Source organism: Scomber japonicus, chromosome 8, assembly GCF_027409825.1.
Source record: "Scomber japonicus isolate fScoJap1 chromosome 8, fScoJap1.pri, whole genome shotgun sequence".
Classification (NCBI taxonomy): domain Eukaryota; kingdom Metazoa; phylum Chordata; class Actinopteri; order Scombriformes; family Scombridae; genus Scomber; species Scomber japonicus.
In genome coordinates, this window is record NC_070585.1 from 29,226,881 (window position 1) to 29,244,737 (window position 17,857).

Consider the following 17,857-nt stretch of genomic DNA (forward strand, 5'->3'; position numbering starts at 1 on the left):
ATGTTGCCCTTTACAAGCCACACTAACAGCCAGTTTTCTTTTATAGATTTCAAAAGGTCAGAGATCAGGATTAAGTTGTAGTCACGTCAGCAGATATTGTTCATGTATAGATACTTTGAATTTATATGAAGTTCATCGCTGTGCTACAGTGTCCTCATCCTCCTCATCCTCCTCAGTTCATTTGCATTTATTCTGCTCTGTTTTAGTATCCCTGGTAGCTCTTGTGTTCCTGCGCCTCATAATTCATACTCTGTTTATAAAACCCCCTAAACTCTATTTGAACTTCTTTCAATTTCCCCTTAAGTGTGCCCTTTCAGTTACTTCAAAGGTGTTCATTTCATGCCCATTTTCTTAATCTTCCCATTCTGATGCTCCATTTAAACCATAATAGATTTAGACAGAGACACAGTGAGTGATGAGTTCTTTTCTGCCTGAGATGCTATTGTGTTATGCTGCAGCCATTATAGCACATTAACACAGGGAAGAATAAGCCAATTTTTCTTTTCCTTTATTTCCTTTTAAGCATAACACATTTATTTTTTTCCCCCAAGAAAGGATGGCTGCACTGTGGTGGTCTGCCCAAATTTGTATTCATGCATCAGACTTCTGGATTTCAAACTGTTTTTTTTTTTTTTTGCCCCTGTTGTGGTTGTCCAGGCAGTCGAGGCAGCTTCTTCTTTCTTTTTTTTTTAAACTCCCAGCACCAAAATTTATTAATTCAAAGGTGCAAATGTGGTTACAGACTTGCTACTCTCACTTCTCAGCTTCACTGGGCTAATCATGTTATGAACTGTGTTTGACCCTGTTCATGAGGGCGCTATTTATTTTGAAAGATCCAGAGTAAAGGCTGGATCTTCATCACTTTTTCACAATTTTACTGTACAAAGAAGCTTTCCTCAGCACCAAAATGATGCTAGGAGCTGTGACAGAGTGTTTGAAACACACCAAACAGGTCTGAGAAGTCTTTTATTTGATTATTGATTCCTTTAATGTACCTTACCCTCTTGAAGATTGAACACGTGTCTGTTTGTATATCTTATATCATTACAAGCAACCAGTAGTTTGAAGATCTTAGGTCAGAGGTCATTGCACTCACGATAAATTTGACACAACTTGACACTCAAATGTACAATCTGGAGCAGAGCAGTGAAGGCATCGTTTCCTCACTGAGCTGCTCGGCTGCCTGCTTCCTCCTCTCGGCATCTGTGAGTCATGTTGTGAAGCTGTTGGGGGGCTTCATCATTATTCAGAGTCAGCGTGGCGTTGGGAAGGCGCCGCAGTCACATTCACTGGACGCCTGTCGCCTTGTGCTGCTGCAGAGCGGATGTTCAGACGCTTCGTGTGTGTCGTTCGTGTGCAGCATCGACATGTGTGTACAAGCGTGTGTTTTAAATTTAAATCCTGGGATGTCTCTAGCATGTGACACCGGACAATGTTTCCACATACGTATAGCTCAGAGAGGAGGAGGAGGAAGAGGCACCACCAGCAGAGCATCATATAAGGCAGAGAAACGCTGCTTCGGTATGTGAATGTGACGCAGATGACGTCACATGACAGCAGCCACGTGCTTATGTGTATGTGCTGTTCATTCTCTTTTTTTCTGCTTCTCGTCTCTGCCTGTTTTCTGGTACAACATATGTACACATTATGTTATATGTGTGTGTCTGTGTGTGTGTGTGGGAATGTGTGTGTCTTGCCCAAGGATGTTTTTATTGATTGACAGCTGCGATGAAGAGAGAGGGAGGGAGAGAGAGAGAGAGGCTGAGTGGAAACAAAGAAATCAATCAGCCTGTCTTCTGAGTTTATGAGGAGGAGAGAGATGAAAGGATGGATGGAGAAAAGAAGAAGGGAAGAGATGATGGAGTAGAGAGAGGAACAAACAAGAAAGGGAAGCAGAAATAAAGAGAAGAGAGGAAAGAAGATGAACAGAGAAGGATGACAAGAAGGATGGAGAGGAGTAAGAAACAATGGGGAGAAATGAGTGGAAGAAGAAAGGATGGAAGGAGAATAGAGGGAAGACAGGAAGAAGAGTGGGAGAAGACAACAAAATGAAGGGTAGAAAAGAGGAGGAGGAGATGAGGAGGGAGAGGAGAGATGTTGAGGAGAGACTTTAAGATAAGGAAAATAAAGGATGAAAAAGAAAGAGAGAGAATTGATCCCAAGTAGAAAATGATGACAACCAGAAATAAAGATGAAAAATGGTGGAAGAAAACAGGAGAGGAGAGGAGAAAGAAAGACGAAAGAAGAAGAAAAGAGAGGAAGAGGAACAGGAATGGAGACCAAAATGACCAAAATGAAGGGAGAGGAATTGAGGGAAGGATGAAACGAGAGAGGAGAAGATATATATAGATAGAGAGTAAAGAAGTAAAGCCAAATAGAGATGAGACAAGATGGGGGGATGCTTAGAGGAAAAGAGGAAAAGGAGAGGAGAGAAAAAGCCCAGAGGGAGAGAAAAGTACAGGTGAAGGAAAGAGGAGAAGAGGAGTCAAGGAGGGAAAGAAGAAGAGAGAGAGCAGAAGATAAGAGATGAAAGAGGAAAGGAAGGATGTGTTGAACGATTGAGTGGTGGAGGCTGCATGTGAGAAGGATGTGAGCTGCATGCTAACTGTATCACACACACACACACACACACACACACACACACACACACATATACACACACATCAAGGTGAAAACACACACCTGCATTAAGCAATGGGAGGGTCTTATAGGGGGCATCCTCCTTCTCCTTCTCCTCCCTCCTCCCTCTCTTCTGTTTTTTTTATCAAGTCACGACTTCCACCCCCCTCCCTCTTTTCATCCATCGCTCCTCCTCTATCGCTCCTCTACTCTTTCTCTCTTCTGACCCACATCTCTCTTTATTTTCTCCCTTTTACAATCTTTTCGTCTTCCTAATCTCCTAATTCTTGCATCTACTTGTCTTTCCTTTCCCCCTTTACACTTCTCTCTCTCCATCCATCCATCTGTCCATCCTTTCCTCCTCATTCCACTCTGCTGATTGGCTCTTCTTTATTATTATTCTTCCTTTAGTCAGCTGTGTGATTCTACTTCTATAATTTATGAAACTTTAAATGATATCAGCTGGCGTTATCCATTCCTTGACCCAAAAAACCCCCACACCTAATAAACAGAGTGAGGCAGCAACAGGGACGGCTGTACTCGGACTCATACGAGGTCGTAATTCAAAGAGTTACGAGCACTGACCATAAATATGATGTGATATTGTATTGATTTAAAAAAAAAAAAAAAAAAAAGCTTGGATGTGGTTTTCTGGATGATGGGGAGTGTGTGTGTGTGTGTGTGTGTGTGTGTGTGTGTGTGTGTGTGTGTGTGGATGTGTGTGATTATGAAGCTACTCTGGTGGTCGTCGTGATAAGAAATAAGATGAGCTTCATCTTTTTATCAGACATATTCACGGTAATTTAGCGCTACATGTTTCAAAACTCTGTGTGTGAAAAAAAAAGTGAGCAGTAATTAAAACCCATAAACAACACAGTGAAATGGAAACGCACAGTGACACATGCACACAATAATGAGACTGCAGCGAGGAAAGGAACCAGATAGAGATTGATGATCATGCATTGCTGTGTAGAAGCTGTTTTCCAATGAGATAATTAATCATTAAAATATAATATTCATCACAAATATCAAATCTGTGAACTATTAGTTGATACGTTTGTTTGTTTGTTTGTTTGTTTTTTTGGGAAATGTAAATTCTGAAAAAGTGCTGTTGTGATAATGAGTCATGACAGAGTGTGAGAGGATAGAGCAGTGTTATCAGAGACAATATGTCAACATGAATGTTTCTTTGCACTGATTATATTTTCGACCCTCAAAAAAAAAAGCTTGTTGTAATTAAGTTTTTTTTTTTTTTTTTTGTAATTCACTTTTTTATTGTTTTTCAATACAAACAACTTTATCACATAGGATAAGAAATGTACCATAAGAAAAAAAAACATATTTGAAACAGACCCTACCAATAAAAGTAAGTTAAAAAAAAAGTAAACCAGTTTGTATTCATAGGAGTAGATTTGACTCGTTGCTAAGCTAGCTGCTAGCTTCTGTACAACAGCAACAAAATGAAGAAAATAAGGTAGTTTGTCCTGTTAAACATTAAAACTAAACTTACAAAATGTTGATAGATAATGAAAACTTGCAGTTAGTTGATTTATTAATCATGAAAATGTAAAAATCTAAACTTTAAGTGAGAGTAACGTTAGCTGGTTAAGCTACACAAGCTAAGACTTTCTTTCCCTTATTGACTTAAATGGAGTTGTTTTGTTTTTGTGGTAGTTTCAAAGCTGCTCTGCTTGCTTGGTTCATGTGTTGCATTTTAAAAATATATCAGCAGCTGGTTCATTCACCATAAAAGGCTGTAACATGTACGCTGTCAGACCAAAAACATGTGACCATAAATAGCCAGAAATACACTGTATGTTTGCTAAAAACTGTGTGTGTGGTATTCTCGTGAGAACTAAATTAGGCTCAACTTATTTAAAGTTATGAGACATAAATATTCACTCATGAGTGTAAAGTAACTTAGTGTTGGACTTAGTCATTTAGTTTTAATATGAATACTGAAGAAACCTGATACTGAATTCAGTTTGAAAGAGAGTTGGTGTAACTGGTTTACCCTGTCTACTCGTGCAGTGAGATGAATGGAAATGAAAGTGGTGTGTAGTTGTGTGTGTAAGTGTGTGAAAGTGTGTGTGGGCGGGCGTATAAGTGAGACAGAGACAGACAGAGAGACTGGTAACAGAGCATGTTTCCTCATCACACATACAATAGGACATTGATCTCCTGGTGTTCTGTGGGAAGAGCGAAAACATGCGCACACACACACACACACACACGATCAAACATACACATTTTCAGTAGTAGTGCACATAATGTTCAACTTCCTTGTAAAAAAAAAATCCAGTTTGACTGCATTCTGTCCCCAAAGGTTCCCTCCTTCTTACACTCTTGTTTCCTCCATCCCAGCATTTTTTCCCTCCCTCATTCATCTCCCTCAAGAGACCCTATAACCACTTCCTCTCACACTGAGTCACGTACACACACTTCCTGCTCTTCTCCTCCGTTCTCACAATGACAAGGCTCAGTGTTTCTGTCTGAATGTCAGCCATGTGTTATGACTGCAGAAGACCATGTAGCTGATAACGTCTGCGGAGTTCTTGCAAAGGTCCCAGTGTGTCTTTGGGGGGGTTTCGGAAGAGGTCTAAATGCGTCATCATGGGGTTATATAGTTCTAAGGGTCTTTTTTGAGTGGGGTTGAGGTGTTGTAGTGGTTCTTAAAGGGGTCTCCATAAGTCTGTGAAGGGGTTTTGGGTCATTCTTTAAGTTTTAGGAGTTCTTAATGAGGTTTAAAAGTCTTATTGTGGGGTTATATTGTTGTAAGAGCCTTTTTGAGTGTTTTAGGGGTTCTTGAGGGGGGTCTCCACAAGTCTTTGAAGGGGTTTGGGTCATTCTTTTTTCGTTTTAGGAGCTCTTGAGGGGTTCCTGAGGAGGTTTTAACGGTACTCATAGGTGCTGTTCTGTACCAGGGTGCTCAGGAGGGTTAAGATGATTTCATGGCTTCTTGACAGGCTCCTGTTTTTAAAAAGAGTCAAAATAATGAATTGCTTATCAAAATAGTTGCAGATTCATTTTGAATTCACTAATTATTGCAGCACTAGTCACAATAGTGAAACAATGCAGTCTCCAGTAACATATTTTACACCGCATCAACTTTATCTTCTCTGCTTTTGTCGTGTGGGTCTAAGTTAATCTCCTCAGCTCTCATCTTTTCCTTGATGTCTTACTTTTTGTGTGTGTGTGCAAATTATTGCAGTTTTTAAAACATTGTATGCAGGTCACAAATTATCTGGAGATTTTGCTGACTGCAGAAATGTGTTACCATGACCAAACAGTTCACAGATTATAAACTGACTAAACAGAGCAGCTCATTTCCCTGATTAAACACCCCCTCAACCGGCGAAGGGGAACTAATCACCTGAAGACTCTTGGGTCACGGTTACACTTTGTTGTGAGCCACAGGGAGATGCGCAGGGATAAATGCACGAAGACGCCTCCACAATGACTGCTGGTGTATGTGACACATTTTCTGTCTAATCCTGCATTGTGCCTGGGCAGATGCCTCTATTGGTTTCAATGTCGAACCTCCTCTAACATGGAAGTCTCATTATCTGTAATGAGTAGCTGTTGAGAGATGAGGGGCTGTTGATGAGAGCTTCTTGTGACTCTGACAGTGAACAGTGTAATAATATACAGTATATGCCAGATGATGGAGGCTTTTATCCAAAGTGCCTCACAGTACTTCAGCTGCATACATATTTTAAAAAGGGTGGCCCAATGGGAACTAAACCCCCTAATTCTAACAATGGTAGAGCAGCACTGAGCGACGGACTTCAGGGATCCGAATTATTTCCCGTGTTTCATAGCTTGTGTTACAATTCAGAGAGCAATAATTTGCTTTTGTGATCACATGAAAGAGCAAAGTGGGAGACGAGATTGACACAAGCAAATTCGTCCCATATCACACCGAGCATCTTTCCAGCTGTAATGTTCACATTCATGTTTTAGAAAGTGACTCATGCACTTTTGTCGCATCCCAAAAAAAGAACAAACCTTCAGGGAATTGTGCTTTAATCTCAATGTTTGACTAACATGACCTTTCCCTCTCTCTTCTTCTCTTTTTCCATCCTTCAGTATGGGGAGGAGGAGGTGTGTTCGGACCGCTTGGACACTGACTTCCCGGACATCGACCTCTCCCAGCTGGACACCAGCGACTTCGACAGCGTCAACTGTCTCAGCGAGTTGCAGTGGTGCAACGATCAGCCAGCGGACGCATCACCGGCCTCCATCCACTACAGTACGGAGACAGATGAGCTCTTCGAGGTGAGGCTTCCACCGAAATACACTACAAGTAGATACAGTTAATGAAAGACTGCCAACCTTGGACTTGTAGTTCTCCTGTATGGATGTGTGGTTCCATCAAATGCATCAGAAATATATGCCACCTCTTTTGTGGTCAAGCACATTTCCTTCCAACTTGCTAAATTATTATAGTGACGAGGTAATTATAAGCATAAAATCAAAATCAATTAAAAATAATAACATTTTTTCAAATTAAAGGACCATTTTGCTGATTTTCCTTATTTTCCTTATCCTTACTTACCTTATCTCTACCTACCTATCTACCTTTTATATAATGTGAAAAACACCTGCAGATGTTGCAGATGTTCTGTGTCTCTGGGGCACAGCTGTAAAATCTGCTGTTTCTTCTGGCACAAGCGCCATCATTTGATGTGTGAAAGTGACATTTAAAATGACACAGTTGGGGGTAATGAAGAACAACAGGCTATCTCAGCTTATATTTCTAGTCTCCAACTCTGAGTAGCCAGGGGGCGTGCACTAGATGGCTATCAAAATCTAAACGTCTTTGTTCTTTTCACTTGTAATGCAAACTAGGTACATTTCCAACAGTGAAAATGGCATCCCCAAATATTAGTACAGTGTTTTGACTGCCTCAGATATTCAGCTGTACTTATGAATGAATTAACTGCAGTGCATCATGACACATGTAGGCATGTCGGCATGGCTCTGCAAGTAGGAAAACTCAGCTTTCTCTATCAATATAGCACACCCTGAGGATGATTTAATACTTTAATTGAATACATTTACCATCACGACTGATTGGACATCCACAGAAAATGTGGCAAAATTTCCCCTCTGATCTGGTAATCATACTGACAGATAATGACTCTTTTCATGTGCAGGTAGGAAAGACCATCACCAGGTATTTTAGGTCAACTATTTAGGACATTGCTTATTCATTCAATTAGAACATACAGCATCACAAGCAAATATTTAACAGCTTCACAAGTGTGGTTTTTGCCTCAACACAAAATCGACGCAGGCACACATAAACCCACACACAAGGAAAGAACCTCCTTTTTCAGCAAATTCAAGATCAGATTGTTTCCGGCTTAAGGCTAATCCACAGAGTTGGCTCCCTGAAGCCCCATTATAACTGGAAAGTTCTGGGGTCTAATCTGATTTTGGAAGAACATGCTGCTGAACCCTAAACACAACATCAATATTTCAGCACTGACAGAAGCCATAGCTGAATAGCTTGAACCTGTTGCTCTGGACACTTGTTAAGTATATGTTTTACCATTCATTAGGGAGTTGGTGTTGTGAAGGTTTAGTCAGTAATGAGGTGCAGTGCTATGGTGATGCTGAGGGATTGTATATTGGGGAATTAGGGTGTTTTTTTTTTAATCTCTAGGTGATAAGAACGTCCTTTAGTGACTTTAGACTTTCCTTTTAATGATCATACTAAAAAGATTTTGTCATGTGCCCAATGCCAAACTCTTCAGATTCGATTTAAATGCACCATATTTTCTCAGCGGTCCTCTACATCAGGGTATTTTCTAAGTATTAAGAAGAGTATCCAGCCACAGTCATAATGCCCACCATCACACTGGAAGGTATAATCTTGATTTGGATGGTTTTACTTTACTAACAAAGGAAAATATGTGCAGTAAGACCACATAATATTTGTTTAATTATACACATGCATGACCAAATAAAAGCAGAACTAAATCTTTGGCCCCATGTTGTTTTGCAATACCAGTAAAGGAACATGTTATTTTGATTTGGTTACTTTACGCATGTGGCATACTTATAACTCCACAAACCCCGAGGTCACTTAGTAGAACAGCCAAAGTTTCCTTTTGCTGTTGACACGTGCGAAACACCAACCGCTTCACCTGATCTCTGTGCTGAAACTTGGACATGCCGCATGTCTCAGAGGAAGCTGCCAAGAATGTAATTCCCAGTTATGTTGTGTGTAACATGATGATGGAAGCAGTGCCAATGAAACCCGAATCTGCTCGATGAATTCAGGGAATACCCTTCTTATTATTTTTTTGTTATCTATCTGAAAGCCAACCCCGGATCATTGATTGTCTTTAAAGGTTTCCAGCCATAGCGAAGTCTCGTGGTCCCATTACAGAAGCTAAATTGAGTGCATCTTGAGAATAAAAAGACAACAACAAAGAGATAAAGTAGCATTTAGGTCCAGATCATCGGCTATGTAATTCAACTCTCCTGGTGGAAATTGCTCTGATGCTGTGCCACAGAGTATTGGTTAAATAAAGACAGGCAAAGCATGATGGGAGTGAAGGTGAATTAAATACCATCTCTGTCTGTACTCTTGACTCTATCTGGGATTTTATTCTTATTTCGATTCTCACCGGCCGACGCCTAAGTGACTCTTTTTATTCTTGCTGTCGATACAGGACAGCAGGAGCAGCATCTAAGGTCTGACTGAAAGCTCTACTGTACATTAACAGTAATAGATATTGGTATTGTATTGACGACATAATCTTAGTAAGAAAGAGGCAACATCAAGAGACTTTATTACTGGAATCTGCTCCTGACAACGTTCAACTGAGAAAGACTTCAAGATGAAAGAGACAAGAGTAGACACGACGCATGAATCTCTTATTGTCTTAATCTTCTGCTCTTTCCCTGTCGTTCTTTCTCTCACTCTCTCAAATACTTTGACTGTTTTACTTGCTGTCGAGTTAAATCTGTTTCTTTTTCTATCTATCTTTATCTGACTTTCATTTGCTGTCTTTCTTTGTCTTCTCGCCCATACGTTTCCCATTATAATCACTTCTCATTCTCTCTCATATTCTACTTTTCATGTCTTTTCTAATTTTGATGAGATTCTGAGTGTTTCTTTCTTGAACTTTCTCCATTTCTGTGCCTTTTGCTCGCTCTAATAACTAATTGAAGATATATTTTTTACTCTTTTAAGTCCTATGTATTACCCACACAGATGTTTCTAAAGGGGGACATATGCTTTTTCTGGGGTTTTTCTTTCATTCATCTACTGTTATCTTGTCAGACATCAATGTAAAACACGGTTTAAGTTCCAAAACTCGAGGTTAATGTATGTAGAAATTCTCTGAACTGTAAATCAGAAGCCGGGCCTTCAACCTGCTCTCAACGCTTCATTTGCAATGTTTTTTTCCCTGACCTTGCCAACGAGCTGACCTCGGTTCATCGCACATGCCCAGATACAAACAGCCGCCCATTCCTCAGCCTTTGTTGCTAGGCTTGTTGCTAAGGGCGGGTTTCTGTGCATTGCTCGAACATGCACAGATTTTAGAAGTTAAGATTTCGACTAAAGAACAAGAAATAGTGAAATCCAACTAGTAGTAGTAGTAGTGCCTCAAAACAAAAAAACATACACCTAGAAATGTCCATATCACCTTTTAAGAAGGAGAGTTTTGTTTCTTCTCAGCTCCCTCTGCCGCCACACATCTACCCCCGACCCAAATTCTTCCCCCACCATATTATATTTAAGCCGATATCTTATTGATCAGACTTTTACAGCAGAGCAGCCGGTCAGACGGCACTCGGTTATAAATACACAGTAATGAATAGAGTGATAAGCAGACAGATGCCGTGTCTCTGTCTCTCTCTGCTGTCCGTCAATACACCACTTATTTACTGGAGGGTATCTGAGTCTAATCCCATGTTGGGTGGGATTGATTAGTGTGTATATGTATGTGTGCTTACATGGTAGGACTTCATTTAACCTTGGAGAGTATAGATAGAGACATTGAGAGAGGTGGATACACACAGCAGGTTAAGGTAATTGTATATGATTACCTTAATGAAATACATTACATAGATATATTGTCAAATAAACAATTAAATCACTTCTACATGTCACTTATATGACTTTCTGTCTTTCCCACTTTCAGATTAATCAAATTATTATCCAGGAAATATGATTAATATCATTCTAATGTAATTAATATAATGAGGTAATATCCATTAGTGCTTATGTAAACGTGCTAGTAATGGTAATAAATGTTCTCTGATAACGATATAAACACTGAGACAGACATATTTCAGTTTTTAAAACCATGTATCAGATGCTAGATTCAAGCCCATGCATTTAGTGATGTAACACTATAGTAAGGTGGGTAAACTAGACAAACCTCTATGTTTTTTGACATCATGTAGAGAATTTCCATCTGAAAAATCAGCAGCAGCAAGCAAGCGAGCCTGAGAGACGGGGAATAAATAAAATAATAAATATTTTGGCAGCCAAGATAGAGCTAGATGATAAAAGAGAGAGACAGATGAATGGGAGCTTGGTGGCTTCCCGTAGGCCAGCCATGCTATCACCTCTCCACCAGACTCTGCTCTCAGCAAGATGGCAGCTCCATGACAAGTAAACAACCCCTCTGTGGTTGTACAGGGAGCGATGCATGGGAGGAAAAAAAGAGCACATTCTGGACTGAAATTACAGATTAGGAATATTTCCCTCAAGTATCTTCAAATTTGATCATTTTCACGCTTTAAAACTAGAAGCATTCATCACACAGAGTGAGTGTTTTTTGGATAATTGGTCATTTAAACAGAATCTCTTCAATCATATGAGCGGTGGACAATGCTCATTGTGTTAGTAGTTTGTGTCTACTGCACTAAAAATGCAGGTATCCCCTTAAAATAAAACTGCTATTATTGATTTATGGGTTTTAGGTGTTTGGGGTCCAATTAGCTGCTGTGTGTTTCTCATTTGGAGGAAATTAGACGACATTACAGGAAATAAAAATACTGTATTTCCTCCAATAATGTTTGCAGGAAGAAATGAGAGGAAATAGACCAGCATACAGTGCAGCTTCAGATATTTTTGGGCTTGATGAAAAGGTAATTGCCAGCTTATTTTTACTGTGGAAAAGCTCCTGCAATTAATGTCATAGCTTCACAGAGACAGAGGTATTTCTGTAGCGCTACACTCCTGTACGCCTGTACGCTCCACAATGATGAGAAGTTGGTTTCTAATTAAAGCTAACTAATGACAACATAACTTTAGAAATGTAGCAATCATTAAAGACTTCTTTCCTTCCTTGCAACTATCCTTCTTTTCATTCCTTCCTTCTCTCCTTCCTTCCTTCCTCTTTTCCTCCTTCCCTCCTTCCTTCCTTCCACCTTTCCTTCTTTCCTCCTTTCCTTCTCTCCTTACTGCCTTCCTCTTTTCCTCCTTTACTTCCTCATTCCTTCCTTCCTTCTTTCCTCACTTCCTTCCTTCCTTCCTCAGGCCTTCCTGGACTTGAGGACAACAGGAGGGTTAGGAAATAAAAAAAGGGAATTTGAGAGAGAAGTACATTTTGCTTTCACTCACACCTGTTGCTGTGGAGAGTTACAAAACTTTCCGATGATGTTTGATGATCTTGACAAGCACTTTATTTGAAGCTGAATGATAAATAATATTAAAAGGATAAATGGACTCAAGTCATCATGTAATACTATTTGAGATGTCATTTCTCCTGTGTTCCTATGTCCACCTCCAGATAGAAGAGGAGCATGCGGCTCTGCTCGCCGCACTCACCGACAGCCTGGACGGCATGGTGGATGCCGAGGTGGGCGGGCTCTCCGTCTTCCCCACCCTGGGGGAGGAGCCCGACCAGGAAGAGGAAGACGAGGACAATCTTCCTCTCAGTGCGGAGGACTTCAGCCAGTCACTGGGGGCCGAAACAGAGGACCCATCTCTAGTAAGAACACATTTTTACAGCTTTTTTCTTTCTTTTATCCTCGCTGTTTTCTTACTGAAGCAACATAAAATGGAGAGAAACCTGTGATCAGATCACTTATTTCCATCTCCACGGTGGTCCCCTCCCCTCACTATTGCAACACACGTCTGGACTTTTACCCCCCTTTTAACTTCTTGATATTCACACCTCAGATACCCTCGTGTTACTCTTTTCATAAGTGGTCTGTGAATCAAATGTCCATTGGAACTCAAAAACCACCACCTGTTGAAGTGGAGCCTTTTAATACATGCTTCAAACACCATCCACCTCCCTCTCTCCCAGCAGTCCCCTCAACCCCCCACCCCTCCCCACGTTGTGTCTCTTCTTTCCCATGCTCTCCCTCTCTCTTTCTCCCCAGTATCTTAATCTGTGTCGCGTTTGCTAACCTTGATGTTCCCCTTGTTGGCCTGTGAGGCTCAAAGTCTGCCTTTAACTCCAGGAAAACATGAGGGGGGGAGGGGGGGTGAGGCACACAGTAACCTTTCATCCTGCCCTGTCCTCTGTGTGTGTGTGTGTGTGTGTGTGTGTGTGTGTGTGTGTGTGTGTGTGTCTTTCTGTCTGTCTGTCTCGTTGTATTTCTAAGGACCACTTGTCCTTAAAAAAACAGAAAAAAAGAGCTTTGAATCCTCTAGAGTGAGGACATATTGCTCATCCTTATTCAAGAGGAGTGTGGAGGAACTGAATTTGATTCATCAGCACCAGATTAGTTTGAAATGTAGAAGTAGCAGCATGTTTTTACCCACATTTTTTTTATCCTTAAACATTTAAAATTGAACACATGACACAGAAATTACATTTAAAATGCCAATACAAATATATTTATGACATCTGGAAAATGCATAATATAATAAAAATCTCTTTAGCAGAACTTTAAGGAAGATGTTACACCACATGACTAATAGCGTGCACCCAAACATTACATCCACATTTGGCACATGGCCTTCCTCCACTCTTCTGGTTTTCAGGCTTTCTATAACCTTTTAGAACCTGGCTGCAGGGATTCGCTCCCATTTAGCCACAAGAGCATTAGTGAAATTGGCCACTGATGTCGGTCGATAAGTTGGTGTTACAGTTCAAGCTAAAGGTGTCAGACGGGGTTGAGGTCAGAGCTCTGTGTTGGCTGGGTCAAGTTATTTGAAACTGGTAAACCCCCATGTCCTATCTTTGTGGAGCTGACAGCTGCATTGTCAGGTTGAAACAGGAAAGAGCCTTCCACTAAAAGATGAAACACACATATATATAAGATTATATGATGTGTGGCATTAAAGATTCTCCTGTAATGAAACTAGAGCCTAGTTCAACATCTCCACACTAAAAGCACACCAGGGTATCCACACACACTTTTGGACACATTACAGAGCCTCTATTTTATTAAACGTACTGTAAGTTTACATTAGAATAAAGTCCAGTGGAAAAAGTTGACTTTAAAAACTGAGCCAACAGCCAAAATGTAGTCGACGCTTCAAAAATAAAGAAACCCAAACGCGTGTGCGGTCTTGCAGCACGTGCTAAAGTTTATGTGTGTTTGCTTGTTTTCAACCCCCGCCCCTCTCTATTCACACAGTGCCGCTGGATGCCTCTCTCTCTCTCCGTGGGCCCCTCTATCCTTCCCTGAATCAGACTTCTAGGAACTTGTTTTTCTGTACTCACTCTGTTCCCCCTGCTATCAACCCCCGGCCCGCACCTGAGCAACGGGCCCTATTGTGCCCTACTTTCCCCCTCAGTTTCACTCCGCTGTCAGAAGAATGCAAGCCTGTACCCGGCTCTGGAGCTTAATTGAATAAGGAAGCTATTTCACTGCAATAAACGACTTATGATTACAGCTGTAATGCAGCCTTATTGCACTTGTCAAGATGAATCTGGCCCGCTTCCTTAATTTGACTTAAATTTCACAGCAAACAGGCTGCTTACAGGGTTTTCTTGTGCACTGTGATTTAGTGGCAGCCTACAAAGATGCTATTGTTTTGGGTCCATGTATCATGCCGGATGGTTGAATACCTACAGCGTAAATATTCACTGAGCTGCACTGGCTTCCCATTTACAATTACACACCGAGTCGTAGCATAAAACACATCTGTCAGGAAAGGTTTGCTTAGAAAAGGAAGGTTGGGATGTTAAGCAACCCTTAAAGTTTAAAGGAAGCCAACTGTGAGAAATAAGAAGAACACCCCAAAAAAGACTTGAGGGAGTTAATAACCTCATTAAGTTGGTAGAAATAATAGACAAATGAAGATTAATACGATGTGAACAAAGGGTAAAAGAGGAACAACAAAAATAAATGCCTCTTTTTTTAAGGAAATTCCACTTGAATTTAAAATAAGTTTCAAATCCCAAAACAATTCAAGCAGGATATCCTGACTTTTTTAATGCAACTTGTGCAGAATCTAAAGAATATTAAGATATCAGTGATGGAGCATGAAATTAAACTATTGAATAAGGTATTTTATATAAGCAGCAGATATCTATTCTACTGGTTTATGGTCACAGCAGAAACTCATTAAATCAGATGTACATTTAAATATTTTAATTAAGGATCTTTTATCAATGTTGGGACTCTTGCATACTTTAAAGTTGCACTAATCAATATGTTTATATTGATCTAACTCCTATGTGAAATGTCACCTGACTATGCAGGTCCACTCAGCTCTACTGAGCGTTTAAGCGAATAAAACAGTGCTGAAAGGAGATTAATGAATTTCCGCTGTTCGTAAATGGCAAAAAAAAAAATCAGTAAATGCAGGTTTAAGGAGTCGGGATCGTCTGTCATATTTGACCCTCTGATTTATTTGAGACTGCACCACTGACTACACAATCTGACTGACATTAGAGAGAAAAATGACCAGAGGAAGGGACATTCCTTCCAAATTGGTGGAAATGATAATGACTTCATTGACCATAGATGGTTCAGGGTAGTTTGGCGGTTTAGGAAGCCAAAGAAATGCCAAGCCTCACAGCGATAACCACGGGTTACATTATGCTGGCATAGTAACAGCAAACATGAAGCAGTGACAGAACTGGTTTTGTTGCTGCAATATGTTGAATGTCATGGAGGCATTGTTTAGTCCAAAACAACAAGCCAGAGATACCGAGAGGTCAAGCCACCACATGCCATCGTCTTCGCTGTTGTGTTGGAAAACATCGCCGAACCCACACATGACCGCCCTGCCCTTGTTAAACCTTGAGGACTTCTTAGTTATCAGTCAACTTGTGTCAAAATAAGACTGATTGCAGGCTGGTTAATCAGTTACACCTGCCAGTTTCCTCACTTTCCACGTCCATCTATGTAAGAAGGTCAAATGAGACATAGCTGGTTCAGTGAGCTACAGGCAAAAAAGTGAAAACACCCACTTATGGTATATACTGTACTGAGAAGAGCATGATGGAGTGTGATACAAGTCAGAAACCCCTTCCATCATGCTTATTTTGACTGTCAGCTTGGTTTCTCAGTCTAGGAATTTTCCATTCCTAAAGTGCAGAAAGTCTCAGTTTAATGATTAAGCTCAATGATTAACTGCTAGTCCACTGCTTGTTACTGGAATATGTAAATAGCATTAATTCATCCTGCGTTTTATTGCTACAGTAGCAGCCCCTTGTAGAAGCCCCTCATGAGTTATCTTGCAGAAGCGGTGAACATGTCAACCCGGCTTGTTTTTCCACAAATACTGTAACACGGTAGAGCTGAAAAAAAGTACGTTCAATCTCCAGACACATGGCTCTCAGTCAACTGGTTGTTGCTTCATTCCTCTGACAGCTGGCAAGATTACACACTTTTCCAAAAAAACCTTCCTCACATGCACACAGCTTCTTTCTTCTGTCATAAAATTGTATACTAGCGCTACTGTTGCTGCTGCTGCTGCTGCTGCTGCTGCTACATTTTCTACTTCTTCTTCTTCTTCTTCTATCTCCAACTTCTGAAATCTTTTCCCTTCGGGTGTCATCTATGTAACACCTCCAGGCAGGAAGCTTATAACTACTAAGACAAATCAAGCCTGCTGTCACTCTGGGGGGGGGAGGGAGGGAGGGCGGATGTGAAGTCTACTATGTCTAAAGTTATGAGATGCATATTATCATTTACATGTCAGGAACGTAGAATAAGTATGGAGGTGTTTTTTCAGAGAACAGGAAAACATGTTTGTTTCGCTTACAGTCGACTTAAAATAGTCATGCAAGCATTTGACGGCAGGGATGTAATTAAAATGTTCTGCAATTTGTCATAAATCCAGTAACAATTCTGCGTATGGTGCTTTTTTTCTGTTTCCAAATTGCTGAATTTAAACGGAGGGATTGCTGTATCTCCTCTTAATTACTGTACTACCACTATGAATACTATTCACCTGTAGAAACCAGTCACTGTAGTATTACACCATGCACAGTAATTGCTGTTTACACTACTTTAACTACCTCTATTTAAATCTGAGCTCTACCATGACCCCTATGTTTTTCTTCTTCTGCCTTGCTTATTAATGTCTTCCTATCTGTTTTCTTCTTCTTCTCTCCGTCTCTATTCCTATAAACGGACTCATTAGTAAAGGGTGTTTCACATTCCCTGATTCATTAAATGATTCATTTGTGCAATGAAACTGTTCCTGTAATTCCAGGACAAACTCCAGGACTCCTGAAATAAAGCAGGAGATTTCACTTCACCGTATATGAATCGTACACTCTTGCGTCCTTGCTCTGTTTCCAATTGCGTACACTATCAATATTAAAAATAGCAACCTGACATTCACGTCCACTCACACAGAAAAGCTTTGGTGTAATGACATTATGCTGTTAACTGTACTGCAGCTGCCAGATGTGTGTGTGTGTGTGTCTGTGTGTGTGTGAGTGTGTGTTTCATCCTCCTTTTCCATCACTTGAGTGGTTTACTGTCACATGACTGCTGTCACTCATTTGTTCAGCCTTGAGTGTGGTGGTGCCCTCTACTGGTGTGAAATGAAACTGCAGATGACCTCCCTTAGGCAACGGTGTCCCGTGTGTGTGTGTTTGTGTGTGTGTGTCTATTGATCACACGCATCAGTTTAATTAGTTTGATTGGATTAACATTGAAGGTGTCCTAAATGTATTCATTACTTGTCAAATTAATTAATTAAGTATATTAACATGTCATAATTCAAATCAATCAAAATCATTTACATTTATTTGTATTTATTTGATTTAATAGAAGTCTTAGGAGAAAAAGAAAGAAAAAATAAATAAAATAAATATTACTAATTTATGAATATTAAAACATG

The 17,857-nt window shown here is 40.3% G+C and overlaps 1 protein-coding gene across 1 annotated transcript in view; it reads left to right on the plus strand.

Annotated features, from left to right (window-relative positions):
- ppargc1b (peroxisome proliferator-activated receptor gamma, coactivator 1 beta) overlaps positions 1-17,857 on the plus strand; it is a 105,966-nt gene that overhangs the window by 59,430 nt on the left and 28,679 nt on the right. Inside the window, exons 2-3 of the mRNA XM_053324340.1 lie at positions 6,709-6,897; positions 12,384-12,584. Of these exons, the coding sequence (XP_053180315.1) occupies positions 6,709-6,897; positions 12,384-12,584 (390 nt within the window). The remainder of the gene's footprint in view (positions 1-6,708; positions 6,898-12,383; positions 12,585-17,857) is intronic.